Genomic DNA, 16178 nt, shown 5'->3' with positions numbered 1-16178 from the left:
CCCCTCTGACCTTTATTTTCTGGTATCAAAACAAAGGTTATTTTGCGATTTTCCTCGATGCCTGACGAGGATTAATCAGACTCATAACTTTACTACCATTATATTATCACCTGGTATATTGATTTTATTTAGTTGGTAAAACTAGGTTTTGATTGGGGGGTCCAATAGTCACAGACTCTGTGTCCGATGATTCTAGTCCTAGCACGTTCTAGATATACTAGTTCTGCCCTTAGATTCTACGGTGACCCATGGTGTGAACCTAGGACTTATTCATAACCCATTGTCTGATAGAGTTTGGCAATTTGGTATGCCGGAAAAGAGCTCAGGGCTTGACCAAACTTTCCTTAGCAAATTTGTCGTCCTCCTCATTGACACTCTGTCCTGCATGTCCAGGTATCCAAACAAGGGTGATTTTGCGGTTTGACAGGGGTTAATGCAGTCCTAAATGGCTTTGAACCTTACTACCATTGGAGTAGTAGCTTCTACTATGCCGGCTGCATCTCCAAATAGATGGCTATCCCTTGTTGATAATAACCAGGTCTTTGATCTCTCGGGCACAATCTTCAATATTTGGCATAAAATGATGTGGCATATGTCCTAACCAATATCTGATAAATTTTCACTGAGTAGGTCGACATTTTTATTTTTATCTAGTCAACCTCACAGCATAATGCTGCCACTTCCTTTAAAATTAGACATTTTATTTATGAATATTTTTCCAAGCTGAACATAAATCAGAAAAGGCTCTTGAAATAATTCATTCGTTGACCGAAAAAATAGCCAGATAATTTAAGAAATTTATTTCATGATGAATGAAATGATTTTTTTAAAATTTATCAAGTTAAATACCTTGTACGTTGGATTACTACATATTCAAAGAGCTAATTATGACGTGCATGAGTTTAACACAACATAATCATAAAGTTCATTATTCATCTCCTTATTAAGTTAAAATCATAAAATTAATATATGCATAGTTTAATACTGTTTTATAGCCTCGTGTACCTATTTAATTAGAAGCCGTTAAATGTTCGGATTTTTTCTAAGATCTATCTCGAGGGAACAATTAAAAAAAATATGAAAGGGTTTAGAAATTGTTTAACCCTTTATGACCCAATGTTGCTAGAGCAAGACTAACATTGGAAATTTTATTAAAAGGTTAGTGGGAAATTCCGAAAAGTTTGTCGAGTGTAGATTGGTGCCAAAAAAATCAGTTTTGCCAATACTTCCCGCCCTAACTTCACTGGATTTCCTCCTAACCTCAAACGAAATTGATAAAGTTGGCATTGTTCTGAAACAACTGTGGCAAAAAAGGGTTAAATTAGAAACTGGATATGAAAATGTTTATGTTTGGCAAATTTATCATTCGATACAAGATGCAATGGCCGGATGAAGAGCCACGTTAGATAGAAGACTCCAAGTTGGAGAGTTTAGATTGGCGCCAAATAATTCAGTGTTGCCAATACACATGTGCAGAAGCAGGACAGAAATAACACTGCACCTCCCTAAATTCACGGGATTTCCTGCTAACCTCAAACAAAATTGCTAAAGTTGGTATTGCCCTGATGCAACTTCGGGCAAGAAAGGGTAAATTAGAAACTGAAAATGAAATTTTTTATGCTTGGCAAATATACCAATCGATAGAGAGGTGAAGTGCCATGTTGAAATAGAATATTCCAAGTTGGAGATTTTAGATTGGCGCCAAATAATTCAGTGCTGCCAATACACGGGCAGAAACAGAGCTGGAAAAACACGGCGACCGCTCTAAATTCTTAGGAATAGCTAAGCTTTAAAAAACTTGCTTTTGCTGTTGTTCCGAGGCAATTTTGGGCTAGAAAGGTTTCATAAGAATATATTAATGTCACTATCTTATCTGAAAAATAGTAAAAATGTAAACATAAGTGTTGATTCTAAAGTAAAACAATTTGGATTAAGTGGTGCGTTCTGACATTTAAAGAGGAAGTAGTTCTCTTTAAAACACACATTTACATATGTTTTTTTAAAAGGAAAATAGTTAAACAACATAGACAACTTATTTGTGATGTGCATAATTTCTGTTTGTTCTTGTTGTGATCGGTCCTTAAATGTTGTAGACAACACCTGTTTTGCAATCTCCTTAACTTTTCACAATATGACAGGAGGTAATAATACTGAAGATTTATTTAGTGCATCAGGGAGTGGCCGACTGGATGTTCCCACCGTTTTTCCCTAAGCATAATTTATGATAAGCGCCGTCTCGGTTTTCAAGTCGCTATAGTTTACCTCAAAATTAAATGCATAATGGGTTCGCTATTGATCAAATTGATCTATAGCGGGAGAACCTAACAATTAGACCAAAAACGGGCTCAAAAATTTACTCTCGGGCCAAGACCAAATTTACATTTTTTTCCTTTGAAGAATTTTCATTTTTTTAAGAAAGTAGTCTTTCTTGTAGGCATAATTGGTATGCTGAATATATGTAAATAATATTCAACACGGGTGATACGTGATAAGTATAAGTTTGTAGATAATTTAAACGGACCTTGTTTTGTAGACGGATTTTTCTTTGTACTTCTCCTTTTTACCATAAAACAACAAAGATTTACAAAAATGAATTAGTTTTTTGCTCAATTTCGCGTGTTTGTGTATCAAACGTAAAGCATAATTAATCTTAAGTAACTAACACGTTTAATTATTTATTATTAATTAACAGGAAATTCTTTGTTTACATCAATGGCATAAGATTAATAAGGTCACTATTAGTAAGTATAAAACTTGTGGTTCCCCAAGGTTCTGTTCTTGGACCGACATTATTTAACATGTTTATAAAAGACCTTTGCAAGCTAAAATCAACATCGTACTGGCCCTCTTTGATGGTCTGCCTTTATAAGAAGATCCTCTTACAGGATTGATTCTGTCTGCAGAAAATGATCGGTAATTATAGATAGGTGTTTTAAACATTTTGAAAAATGGAGAATCAAAAATGACAGCAAGATGGAGGCAATTCTTAATGCAGACAACATATTGTCAATTATATCAAAATAAATAATTCGCCAATACCATGGGCTGAGAATGTGGAATACTGTCGAATTTGTCTGTATTCCAGACTCAATTTTAATTACTATATTGGAAAAAATGCTTAAAAGCATGGACAATCTTTAGGTGCTTTTATACTGTGTTTAATAAGCATTCGTATATGGACAGTAAAAATAAAAAACTTATAGGCTATGCATAAATCCATTAATACTTATGGTGTTCCCATTTGGGGGAGATATGTCTAAATCCAATTTTGCAAAGGTACTAATGTATATTGCGAGGTAGTCCAAACTACTGCTCTAGGACTTACTGGAGGGTTTAAACGTTGGACTCTGATAGAATATATGCTTGTGACATATAAACATACCTTACTTAACTCTTTCTTTCTCAACATTTGGCTCAGGTCCAGACCAAATTTAGCAAATTATAAAAAGCTAATTTCGTGAGTTTAGTATGGGCGCAGTGTTTTTCCTTTAATGTTTCATCCCCTGTATTGGTAACACTGATCTTTTTGTCGCCAATCTAAAATTTTCATCTTGGGAGGTTTTGTATAAATATTGAATTATTCGTTTATTATTTCAACTTTGTTCTATATTTTTAATAAAACGAAATAACCAACGTTTGATCACATTTTTTATTTGCAGATACATATAATCTAGCTATCAATAGGCTACAGGAGCCAACTGGTGATTATCAGAAGGAACGACAATTTTCGAATTTTTTTCTTTTCCCGATTTTCTGTTTAGTTATATTGGTAGCGCTAATCGGGTCAGAATTCATTTATTACCGCAAATTGGATATATATATTTTTCAGATATACACTTTCTTCCATTTTCCTATCATACTGGCGTCCATCATATACGATTATAGTTTGCTTCCATATTGACACCAATTTGGCGTCCTGTTTTTCTCACTTCTCCGAATCCCACTTTTATATTTTTTATATATATTTATATTTATATAGATAACTATATACAAGATAATTACATTATATATACAATCTAGATTGAAAATTGATTTATCAGGCCCGTTTAACTTTTAGTCTATTTTCCTGTTGACTTGAGATGGAACAAGGGCGAAGGCCTGCAGCACGCGACATTTATTTCTTTCTTTTGCGCCTTTTGGCTTTCTGAACTTTAGCAAAGTTTTATTTATTTTTAAATATGAATTTTTAAGCATAAAGCATATTTGAATAATTTAACTGGCGTTTGAAGTTTAGAGATGTACAGTTCAACCTGAGCAAAGGATACAAAAACAATTATTTAGCTATCGTAGAAATGATAAATGGAAGTGCGTTGTTCAATCTTTTTTTTTAAGTTCTTATTGACAACTAGCTGTTTTCAATGATCCGGATTTCAAGCTTAGGAGTTCTACAACCTGATGATGAGCTAGAAGCTTGAAATCCGGATCGTTGAAAACAGCTAGCTGCGAGTAGGAACTATCTTTTTAAAAAAGATTTAGTTATCATATCAGATAACCAAGCACCCATCAAAGCACTTTTCCTAAATAACTCAAAAAATGGTGCTGAATTGCCAAACTAAACTAAATTGGTTACGTAATCCAAATAAAGCCATCCCCTGCTGGATCCCAGGAAATGTGGGAGTAGAGGGCAACGAGGAAAAAGCGCTGATAGATCCTGAGATTTTTGTTGCAAAGGGATTCACACTACCAATGAGTATCTCAGTCAAATTGAAAATGAAGCAATCGTAAAATTCACTCAATTGGATATAAACAATCCGAAATCCTTCTAGCAAATTTTGGAAAGAAAGAAACAGCAGATTGCTTCAATGGAAGCAGGAAAAACTTCGAATAATGACAGGATTCTTGCTGCAGTGTGAATGGGCATCTGAAGAAGGTTGCTTTAACCCAACACGACAATTGCAGATTCTGCAAAGAAGCAGAGGAGGCTCGAGGTCACCCACTAACAATACATATTGCCCGCAGTTCTTTTGTGATATACGACCGTAGAACCGTAGAAGAAATTCAACCGAAATTGAGCCTACTGGTCAAAATGCTTGATGAACTAGGACTAACCGGTGTGCTATAGGAACAAATCGAGGGAAACAATAGCTCTTAAAGGGCGCAGTATATTACACACCCTGAATATGTACATCTTGAGGTTTAGATCTTGTAGGACTACTTTGAAAAAAAAAGTTCTCTGACCGTTGCGGGCTGTTTAATTTTCGACGAGGTGAACCTTATGTTAAAACGGGCTAAATGCTCCTTGGCTGTGTGAGTGACATCTGAAAAGGCGGCTTTAACAATGGCATTCTAAAGGAAGAAAGGGGCCGTCAGAAACCGTCCCAATCGTTCTCACACCTCAATCTATTAAAAATTTACCGCCTTGGGTATTTATCGCCCGGTGTAAATGATTATTTCCCAGTTGATTTCCGTTCTTCAACCGAAGAATTTTTATAGAGGAAATCTCCAAAGGAAGAAGATAAAATGGAGGGATTCGTCATCCGTCGGAACGAAGACTGGATTATTCAAATCGTCTGTATTCGGCCTTTTTCCTACATCCTGTAATTTCAATACAGTCCTTTACCACTATTCTGAAATTCTGACTCATGAGTTTCATCCAGATCTATTATTAAATATTTAATGACTATCATGCTGACAAAACACAACAATTACAACATTCATCATTTAATTACCAATATTTATGAACTATGAATGTTTTATGATTACTACTTCAAATGAAAAGTTTAATTAAATTAGTTTTGGTTATCTTGAAACACTATTAATATTTTAACCGCTTTTTTTACAACATGGAAATTTTAAAGACTAAATTGCCATTTTTTAAGTAAATTCATTACTTACTTAAAAATTTATTTCGACTTTTCGGGAATTTACATCCATCGTCTTCATCTGCATTTTTAAAAAACAGAAAGGATATAGTATTTTACATTTTATTATTTAAAAAAAAGGTTTTTCATTATACACAGTTTCTCTTAAAATAGATATGAATATTTTGCACCTGTAATTTACTCCAATTTTCTTATTCGGATTTTTTTAAACTTCTTTTAGGATGTGTTGGAACTAATCAATGAGCTTTTTACTTGTTTCATTTAAGAGATAGATTTCGGGGGCATCCGCCTCGCCTCATCAGTCTTGACTTTTTAAAATGTGCGACACGAATAAACTCTTTTTCATCCCTCTTCCTTTTCTTTTTCCCCATTTCCTTTTTTTCCTCTTTCTGCTTTTTTTTCATAATATGGTGTTGTATATTTTATTATATGTTTTACTATTATTTTTGCTGTTATTATTATTTTATTATGTTTATTAAACATAATTTATTTCTAATATAAGTGAATGTGAGAGGTAATAAAGCCCTATTTGTATTTTTAAAATAAAAATAAAATTAATTGTTTTAAGAGTTCTCGCCAAAATTTAAACTATTGGATTTTTTATTTGTGTATATTTTTAAATAGATTTTATATTCTTTATTTTTCAATAATTTCTTGATTTTTTTAATATCGGAATATAATAGAGATATTTGGTTATAATCAATTTTTTATTTAAAGTTTTTTAATTATTTAAAAAAATATATATATCCATTCTAAGATTTGTGTGTGTGTTCTTTTTTACATTAGGTGTATGTTTTGATCGTGTTTATTTTATATCAATGCTATAATTCTTTACGTTCTTTAAACCGCTTTTTTGTTTAACTGATTATATGTATTATCACGATTATCATAATTAATTGAATAAATTATATATTTGTTGTTTATCTTTCTAGTATCTTTTATTGGGTATATAATATTTTAGGTTGTGTTTTAAAGTCAAATTTTATATAATCGACTCCATGTTTTTAAAATTTCTGATTATTTTTCTGATATATTGTTAATATCAATATAAAGGAATTGAAATATTTTAAACCACATTTATTTTATAATATTAGAAGAATATCCATTTAATATGAGTATGTTAAAGATAATTGCTAATATAAATTAGTTATATTAATTATTATTTTAGCAATTAAAAAAGAAAAGGTAGCCCGCTCAAAACAAAAAAAATATATAAAGGAAAAGTGTTATTGTGTTTTGTTTTATTAATTTTGTTAAGTAGTATTATTATATTTATAATATTTTAATGGAATAATAAAAGGACAACGATGAGACTGTTGCTAGTCTGACTATATTATTATAATTATTATTATTATTGGCCACACAAGCCTATGGCAAATGATTAAATTAAAGAACAAAAATTCGAAATTCTATTTAAAGAACAGGAAAAATTTTTATAATTTAAAATGGGTTTTTCAGAGATTTATAGCAATGAGAAGGGAAACAAAGCTAAGCTATGCGAGGATAATAATAGTTAATAATTTTAAAAAGTGATATATCTTTTAAAAGTGATATATTTTTTATAATGAAAAATTTCGACAGAAATTTTTTTTTTCATTTTTAAATGGAAGCTTTATAATAAAATGTAAAATAATAATAGCCTTTCTGTCTTTTTAAAATGTAGATTCTGATGAGGAGGTATAAATTCCCGAAAAGACCAAATAAATATTTAAATAAGTAATGAATTCACTTAAAAAAATGACAATTTAGTCATTAAAATTTCCCTGTTGTAAAATAAAAAATCTATAAAAATTTCATAGTGTTTCCTCATAGTGTTTCAAAAACCATAGTGTTTCCGCATTACGAAACTAATTTAATTAGACTTTTCTTTCGAAGTATACGTAATCATAAAACATTCATAGTTCATAAATATTGGCAATTAAATGTTGAATGTTGCAATTGTTGTGTTTTGTCAGGATGATGATAGTCATTAAATATTCAGTAATAGATCTAGGTGAATCTCATGAGCCAGAATTTCATAACGGTAATAAATTTTGTAATTTAAAATTGGATTTTTTCATACAGTTGGCCTTCACATTTAAGAAATTTAAAAAGATAAATTAAAGCTTTGGATTGCAATTGAATTGATTAGTTTATGTCTTAGCACTCAGAAGTGATATGTAAGATAGACGGTGTAAAAGTTATGTCTTTTAAAAGAAAGTATTTTAAAAACTTCATTAGTTTTTGAAAAGTAAGCTTTATAATAAAATGTAAAATGCTAATATCCTTCGTTATACTTGTCTTTTAAAAATTAGATGCTGATAAAAAATATGATATTAACTGAGCCCTCAAAATTTCCATGTAAAAAAACTTTTGAGGGAATTTGCAAAGCTCGAGGAGTTTGTAGTTAATAACAGTTACCAATCCAACAATTTCGAAAAATTCAAAATTTCAACATTTTTGTTTTTTCTGAAATTTTCGGGCAAAATGTTTCCATCAATTCTTCAATGTAAATAATGTTCATGTAGCCTAAACCAGATTTTTCTACAGGCACTAATTCTGAAGTTTATAAGCAATTTATTGGACCTGGGTTGAAAATTACTTCTTTACGATTGAGATTTGGTCAGGGGTTGCATATGATGAGTAGAAACACCTGAAATTTTCGACACTTATCGCCAGTCACCCTGTATATTCAGTAGTTGGATTGTATCTATGTTTAAGTAAATAATTATAATGGTTCCATGTAAAGGAAGCTGTGTTATTTGAACGAAGGAATTTATTAAGTATGTTTATGCTTCTGTTTATGGTTATAAAAAAAATGTAAATTTTGGTCAAAGTGAAGAATGATTCTTTATTTTTTGTTTCAGATCTCGGGTCAGCCATGTTGAATATCTGCGGTGCCTAGCGTGAGAGGGGCGGTGAAAGGAGTGGGGTGGCGGAACGAGTCTAGTTGATGTGCAGAGTCAGTGAGTGCGAGTGAGATGTGTGGGTCGGACGTGGTGATGGCGAGTTAGCGCGATGACGGTGATCGGTGTCATACTGCTGGCCGTCGGGCTGTGCGCCGCTTCCGAGGTCCCGGGGCAGATGCAGTCGAGGGCCGTAGAAACTCGGGTCCAATACGAGATCAAGGAAGGACTGCCTAAAGGGAGCAAAGTGGCCACAATCCCGACGAAAGCCGGCTTCACGTACAGGTTCAACGAATCGCCTGCGGAATTCACGATGAACGGTACGACGGGCGAGATAAGGACGACGACCGTCCTGGACCGGGAAGCCCTGCCGACGGACCGTTTCGACTTGGTCGTCCTGTCCTCCCAGCCGACTTACCCGATCGAAGTGCGTATCTTGGTGTTGGACGTGAACGACAATTCGCCGGAATTCCCTGAGCCGAGCATCGCCGTCTCGTTTTCGGAGAGCTCGGTCGCGGGGACGAGGGTCCTCCTGGACTCGGCGGAGGACAGGGATTCCGGTGTGAACGGGGTGTCGGACGATTACAGGATAGTCGCCGGTAACGCGAAGGACAAATTCCGCTTAGAAGTGACGGCGAATCCGAGCGGCGAGACTTCGTACCTCCACCTGCAGACGACCGGCGATTTGGACAGAGAGGAACGTTCCTCGTACCAGCTGAACATTTCCGCGAGGGACGGAGGCTCTCCGCCCCGTTTCGGTTATCTCCTAGTCAATGTTACGATTTTAGACGTCAACGACAATCCGCCGATATTCGACCACAGCGATTACAACGTATCGTTGAATGAGAGCGTGCCGGCCGGTACTCGCGTGTTGCAAGTGATGGCGACGGACAACGACGTCGGCGACAATTCTAAAATAACTTATTACCTCTCAGAAAGTGAAAGGAAGTTTACAGTGGATCCGGAAACGGGTGTGATATCGACAGCGGAACTTTTAGACTGTCCCCATCAAAAGTGTATTCAGAGCGGGGAAACTGTGGGCTCGTGTCCCAAGTCGTGTGTGTTTACGGTCTACGCCAGAGATCACGGTTCGCCCAGGCAGGATGGAAGGACTTATGTCACTGTTAACTTAGTCGACGCTAACGATCATGACCCTACGATTAGGTTTAAGTACTTTTTTCCGGCTAATGTCGATTACGCTACTGTGGACGAGAACGCCGCAAATGGTTCCGTCGTGGCCGCTGTATCCGTACAAGACCTGGACGAAGGATTAAACGGGGAAACCCACGTCGAAATAAAATCGGGAAACGAGCTCAACCATTTCAGCCTGGAGTACAGTGAAACTTTTCATATCGTGAGAGTAAACGGAGTGCTGGACAGAGAGCATATAAACAAGTACAATTTAACGATAGTCGCTACAGATAAAGGGTCTCCTCCCAGAACAGACAGAGCGTTTTTAATAATAAAAGTGAACGACGTGAACGATCACGAACCCGTTTTTGAAAAAACCGAATATTCTGCGATATTGAGCGAGTTGGCCCCGCCCGGTAGTTACGTCGCTGGAATAACGGCCACCGATGAAGATTCAGGCGTGAACGCCCAGATCTATTACGCTTTTGTCTCAGGAAATGACAATCAATGGTTCGAAATCGACACAAACTCTGGTCTCATCACGACGAAATCCCCCCTGGACAGGGAAGTTCAGGGAACCGTAGAGTTGAAAATTTCCGCAAGAGACGGCGGCCCGAATCCAAAATGGGCCTACACGCATTTAAAAGTAATTATTTTAGACGAAAACGACGAAAAACCTTCTTTCAACCAAGAAGTGATAAACGTGAATTTATTGGAAAGCAAACCTGCTCAAACCCTAGTCGCTATGCTGACTGCCGAAGATCACGATCAAGGGACGAACGGCACTGTCACATATTCTTTACACTCCGACGTCCAGCAGCGTTACCCTGGAATGTTCACCCTCAACTCTTTGACAGGAAAACTCACGACTAACACCAAATTAGACAGAGAAAGAGAATCACGGTATGAAATTAGGGTCATAGCCAAAGATCAAGGTACACCACCTCAATCTTCGACTGCGACAGTTTTGATCAAAGTCGACGACGTCAATGACAACAGCCCGGAATTTTATCCCCAACAATATTTTGTACTCGTGAACGAAAATCACCCGATCGGAACTTCTCTACTTCGAGTTACGGCTAAAGATCGCGACGAAGGAGAGAACGCAGTAATAAGGTTCAACGTCGAAGAAGGAAGTTCAGGAATGTTTCAAATCGACGAAAACACCGGAGTTATATCTTTAAAACAGTTTTTAGGAAAATCGCAACAGGCTTTGTTCAAACTGAGGGTGTCCGCTAAGGACAAAGGCGGCAGGAAGGCCGTAGAAGACGCTATTGTGGAAATTATAAAGGAAAGCCAAGCGGAAGAATTGGAATTCGATTCATACGGAGCGTTCGCATTCAGCATAATGGAAGATCACGAGAAAAAAGAGCCGATTATCGGCAGAAACGTAGGAAAAGTTCAGGTCAGCCACCCGCAGAAAAATCACATAAGATATTCCATCGTGTACGGTGATGAGTTAAAAACGTTCAAAATCGACGAAAGAACGGGCGTTATAACAACTGCGAATAGGATCGACAGAGAGCTGACTCCTTTGTACAGCTTGACGGTAGCAGCACGTTCCGGTCTATCTTATGGAAAATGTACGGTGAACATTACAATTTTGGACGAAAACGACAACTCACCAGTTTTTTCGAGGGACAACGACAAAATCACCCTCGCCGAAAACGCTGCCGTCGGCCAGGAGGTTTATCTCGCAGTGGCTCGTGACGGCGATTCAGGAGCAAACAGCAGAATCACATTTAATCTAAGCTCAAATTCCGATAATCATTTCAGAATAGTGGAAAATACGGGAGTTGTTTATTTAAATAGACCGATCCGAGGCGAGCCGGGGACTCAATTATCCGTTGAAATCACCGCCACGGATTCGGGATCTCCTCCTTTGTCCTCTCGACATCTAGTCATCATAACAATCGAAGACGTCAACGATCATACTCCTGTATTCGATCACACGTCGTACGAAACGTCCCTTCTCGAATCCACGTCGGTAAACGAAAGGTTTTTCGCCCTAGCGGCTACCGATGCCGATTTGGGATCCAACGGGTTAGTCTCTTACAAAATCATCGAAGGTAACAACGAAGGCAAATTTGGAGTTTTCCCCGATGGGTATGTTTATGTGAAAAGCCCGTTGGATCGTGAAGATCGAGATTACTATTCTCTCACCGTGAGGGCGAGTGATCACGGTACACCGCCTAGAAGTTCAACTGTGCCGGTCGTAATTCACGTGATCGACGAGAACGACAACAAACCCGAGTTCACCAATTCCACTTTCAAATTTCAAATCAGGGAAAACGAACCGGCGGATTCTTTCGTCGGAAAATTGACGGCCGTGGATAACGACATCGGAAGAAACGCGGAACTGACGTTTTCTTTTACAAAATCCGACTTCGCGATCGACCCGAAAAACGGTTTTATCAAAACTCTCCATGTGTTCGACAGGGAAGAACTGATTGAAAGGACTGGTCAAGACTTTATAAGTTTGGAAGCTACTGTGACCGATAACGGCATCACCAGATTAAAAGACAAGGCCACTGTTAATGTTTACATAATCGACGTGAACGATAACGCGCCTGAATTCCTGCGAACGCCTTATAAAGTTCAAATTTCAGAAGGGTCAAATATCGGAACACAGGTGATACGGGTTTTTACAGACGACGCAGACGATGGCCTGAACGGAGACGTTTTTTATACGTTGTCCGAAGGAAACGAAGAAGGAAAATTTACAATCGACGAAGCTACGGGGCAAATTTCAATAGCAAAATTACTAGACAGGGAGACTAAATCGAGATATTCGTTGACAGTCGTAGCTCACGACGCGGCGATATCGTCCAGGCTCAGTTCGACGGCTACTATCGTCGTCGACGTCCTAGACGAAAACGACAACGCGCCAGAATTCACACAGACCGACTACAAGATCAGCGTTCTCGAAAATACACCGGTGAACACGGAATTGATTCAATTTCGTGCGACAGACGCCGATTTGGGCATGAACAGCGAAGTGTTATTTTCAATAGGGACGGGAAACCGGCGAGATACGTTCCATGTCGATCCCACTACCGGTTCTCTTTACCTCCATAAACAACTCGACTACGAAGAACTTAATTCTTACATACTAAATATAACAGCTTCCGACGGAGGTAATCCCCGGCTGTCGACTACTCTGTTATTTACGGTGAACGTTGAAGACTGTAATGATAACCCTCCGTTCTTCACAAACACCGCCATCGTCAGACAGATTAAGGAAAGAATCGCGGAAAACACGCCGATTGTGACCGTCACGGCGGAAGACCCCGATTCGGGCACTAACGGCGAAATCACATATTCTATTCTGAAGCAGGAGCCGGACGACCCGAACCACCCGGGCAAACTGCATTTCCAGATCGACAAGAGGACAGGCGTGATCAGGACGAGGTTGCCGATCGACCGGGAAATAGTGGACACTTTCAGGCTGACTGTCGTCGCCACGGACCAAGCACAGCCGGAGACGGCTCGACTCTCAGCGGAAAAGCTTGTCACGGTCATCGTCGAAGACGTAAACGACAACGCCCCGAATTTTGTCTCTATGACATCGGCCGTCTTGACACCTCCCAGGAGGCAGGGCCAGTTCATCATGAACGTGCAGGCTACAGATCTAGATTCAAGCACGAACGGCCTGGTCACTTACGACCTCATCACCGGAAACACCGATCTATTCCAACTGAACCGCAACACCGGGGCAGTCACTCTCCGTAGGGACATCTCTGACCCTGATTCCAGGTACAAAATCGCGGTCAAAGCGACAGACGAAGCGGTCCAATCGGATAGAAAATCCACCGATACTTACATAACTATCATCTGCGCCGGGGGCGGAGGACCGTCCTTCGAAAAAGACTCCCTTCGAGGTAGTGTGTACGAAAACGAAGGGCCGGGATCGAACATAGTGACAGTACGCGCGTTGGCCTCCGGTTCCGACGAGGTCGAGTACTACGTGACGAACGTGACCGGGTCCGGGGGAAGGCAAAGCGAGAGGCTGTTCGACATCGACGCCAAATCCGGTGTCTTATCGACGGCGGTGCCACTTGATAGAGAAGCTGGACAAGAATTTTATACCGTCACCGTTTATGCGATAATAGTCAACTCTGCCTCGCCCAGGGCTTCTTCAACACAGGTGAGCCAAACACCTTCACTTTATTTACTTACAACACTTACAATTATCCATGTTACGCCTTTAAAACTGAATATTTGATTAAATCTTCATTTTAAAAAAATTAAAGAAAAGACCCTAAAAGACCTATAGAAATGAAATAAAACTTACCTAACATAATTTATTGGACCGCGTGACTTTATCCTTCGCTATCATTTCCTATTGTGGAGGGAAAGTGAAACGGATCAACAAGCATATTTGCACATTTATAACACCAGACAGTTAAAAAACACTGAAATAAAATTAACTGTTTGTACACTTGATTTAAGTACCTTACGGTGCTCCTGAATGGGCAACAAGGCCCATGTTAACGAGTGTTCTTTGCGTTTAGTCGTACACTTTGATTGCTTCCTTGTTAAAAAATATCTAGGAAATTAAGCGTTTGTAAATTATCTTTGTTGTTATGAGTGTTTTGGACCTTCGTAGCTGTCCAAATCGTCTATTTTTGTCGTTCGAGTCTTGTGTATTTACTTCATGTCAATCTACTCTCCAAGAATAGCTTTAAATGTGGCTTTAACAACATAACCTAAAAAAATCCTATTTTGTTGGTTATAATTTTCATGTTGGCTCTTATAAACTAAATTTTTATAAGGAATAAACGTTGTTTTTATTGTTAGGTGTGGTTTTGGTCCTAAGTAGTTCAGAAAATTCTTCTGAGGACTTTTGATTGGAAAGCTTGGATGCGTTGTATGTTAGATGGCTTGGTTATATCCTACAGTCCTCAGTATGTCCAAATAGGTCGAAGTAATGTTTAGTGCAGCGTTGTTTTTATCGTTAGGTGAGATTTTGGTCCTAAGCAGTTTAGAGAATTCTTCTGAGGACTTTTGGTTGGAAAGCTTGGATGCGTTGGATGTTAGATGGTTTGGTTATATCCCACAGTCCTCAGTATGACCAAATAGGTCGAAGTATTGTTTAGTGCAGCGATGGTTTGTTTTTTTATTGTGAGGTGTGATTTTGGTCCTTCGTATTTGTCCAAATAGTTGATTTAGTCTTGTGTGAGGATTTCACGTCAATCTACCCTCCAAGTATAGCCCTAGTATTTTACTACTGTACACGTCGGTAGTTCTTTATTGTTGACGCGTATATGTGGACAAGGCTGTTTATTTTTGGGTGTATTTATCCTCGTTCAATTTCACCTGTACGTTTTGCACCATTCTTCAGTGACCTCGACATTCTTCTGGATATTATGGGTAGAATTGGAGGTAGGAGATAGAATTACAGCATCGTTCGCGTAGGTTGTAAGGATAGTGTTGGGCTGTATAGGCAGGTCAGCATAAATAGTATATAGGATGGGATCAAGAATACTCCCTTGTAGGACGTCGGCCAGGTCGGTCTGAATTCGGCAAACTCCTTGCCGTTAATTCCAGTTTAGTACATCAATTTAAAAATATAGCAGCTGGATATTTTTGATGTCATTCCTACACGTCAATTACCGTCCTCGTCATTCCACGATTCAGAAATGTTTCGGAGTTGTTGACACTATCTTCTCTGCTTTAGTGTACAGAGAACTCAGGTGCTGTATTAGACATGTCACGTCTTTTGAAAGCGTTTGACAGGGAAGTTTTCTTCAAGTTGAAGCCGTCCCTATCCACGCCTTATCACATCCTAAAATCTTTTCCACCCGAACGCTGCTTCAGATTGAGATATTGCAACGAATTTTCCGAAGTCAGAATAATCCAGGCCGGTTACTACAATTCTTGGTCCAATCATCTATAGAATGTATACTGCTGAACTGCCAATATATCCCAACACCATCCTGACAACCTCCGCAGACGATACTGTAATTTTATCTCCTAAATTCAATCCTTCCCAAGCCAGGCAGTCAAAGCACTTTACGAAGTCTCTAGCTTCACTATCTACGTTGGAAAGATGTACAACTGTGGGGTTCCATAAACTATCCAATATTTAGACTTTACCCAATCTTTCTAGTTTTTAGAGTTTGTCAAAGTTCTTTACTATGACACTAGCTTACTATCCAGTTTGGACAGATGTAGAACTTTGGGGTTTTCAATAAACAATCCAATGTTTATAGTAACCATTCCTTCCAGTCTTTAGACTTTGTCTAATTTCTTTGCTATGTGATTAGGCTTTACTATCCTGTTTGGAAAGATACACAACTGTGGGGTTCCACCAAACTATCCAATATATAGAGTATCC

At 38.1% G+C, this 16178-nt stretch overlaps 1 protein-coding gene across 1 annotated transcript in view; it reads left to right on the top strand.

Moving 5' to 3' along the window:
• Nucleotides 1–16178, top strand: part of LOC106668015 (cadherin-related tumor suppressor) — a 300741-nt gene that overhangs the window by 58962 nt on the left and 225601 nt on the right. The window contains exon 3 of the mRNA XM_014396378.2: nucleotides 8669–13985. Within this exon, the coding sequence (XP_014251864.1) occupies nucleotides 8820–13985 (5166 nt within the window). The 5' untranslated portion in view covers nucleotides 8669–8819. The remainder of the gene's footprint in view (nucleotides 1–8668; nucleotides 13986–16178) is intronic.

Source organism: Cimex lectularius, unplaced genomic scaffold, assembly GCF_000648675.2.
Source record: "Cimex lectularius strain Harlan isolate CLEC.00 unplaced genomic scaffold, Clec_2.1 scaffold88, whole genome shotgun sequence".
Lineage (NCBI taxonomy): Eukaryota > Metazoa > Arthropoda > Insecta > Hemiptera > Cimicidae > Cimex > Cimex lectularius.
The sequence above is the reverse complement of the archived record's forward strand: the minus strand, read 5'-3'. Positions and strand labels throughout refer to the sequence as shown.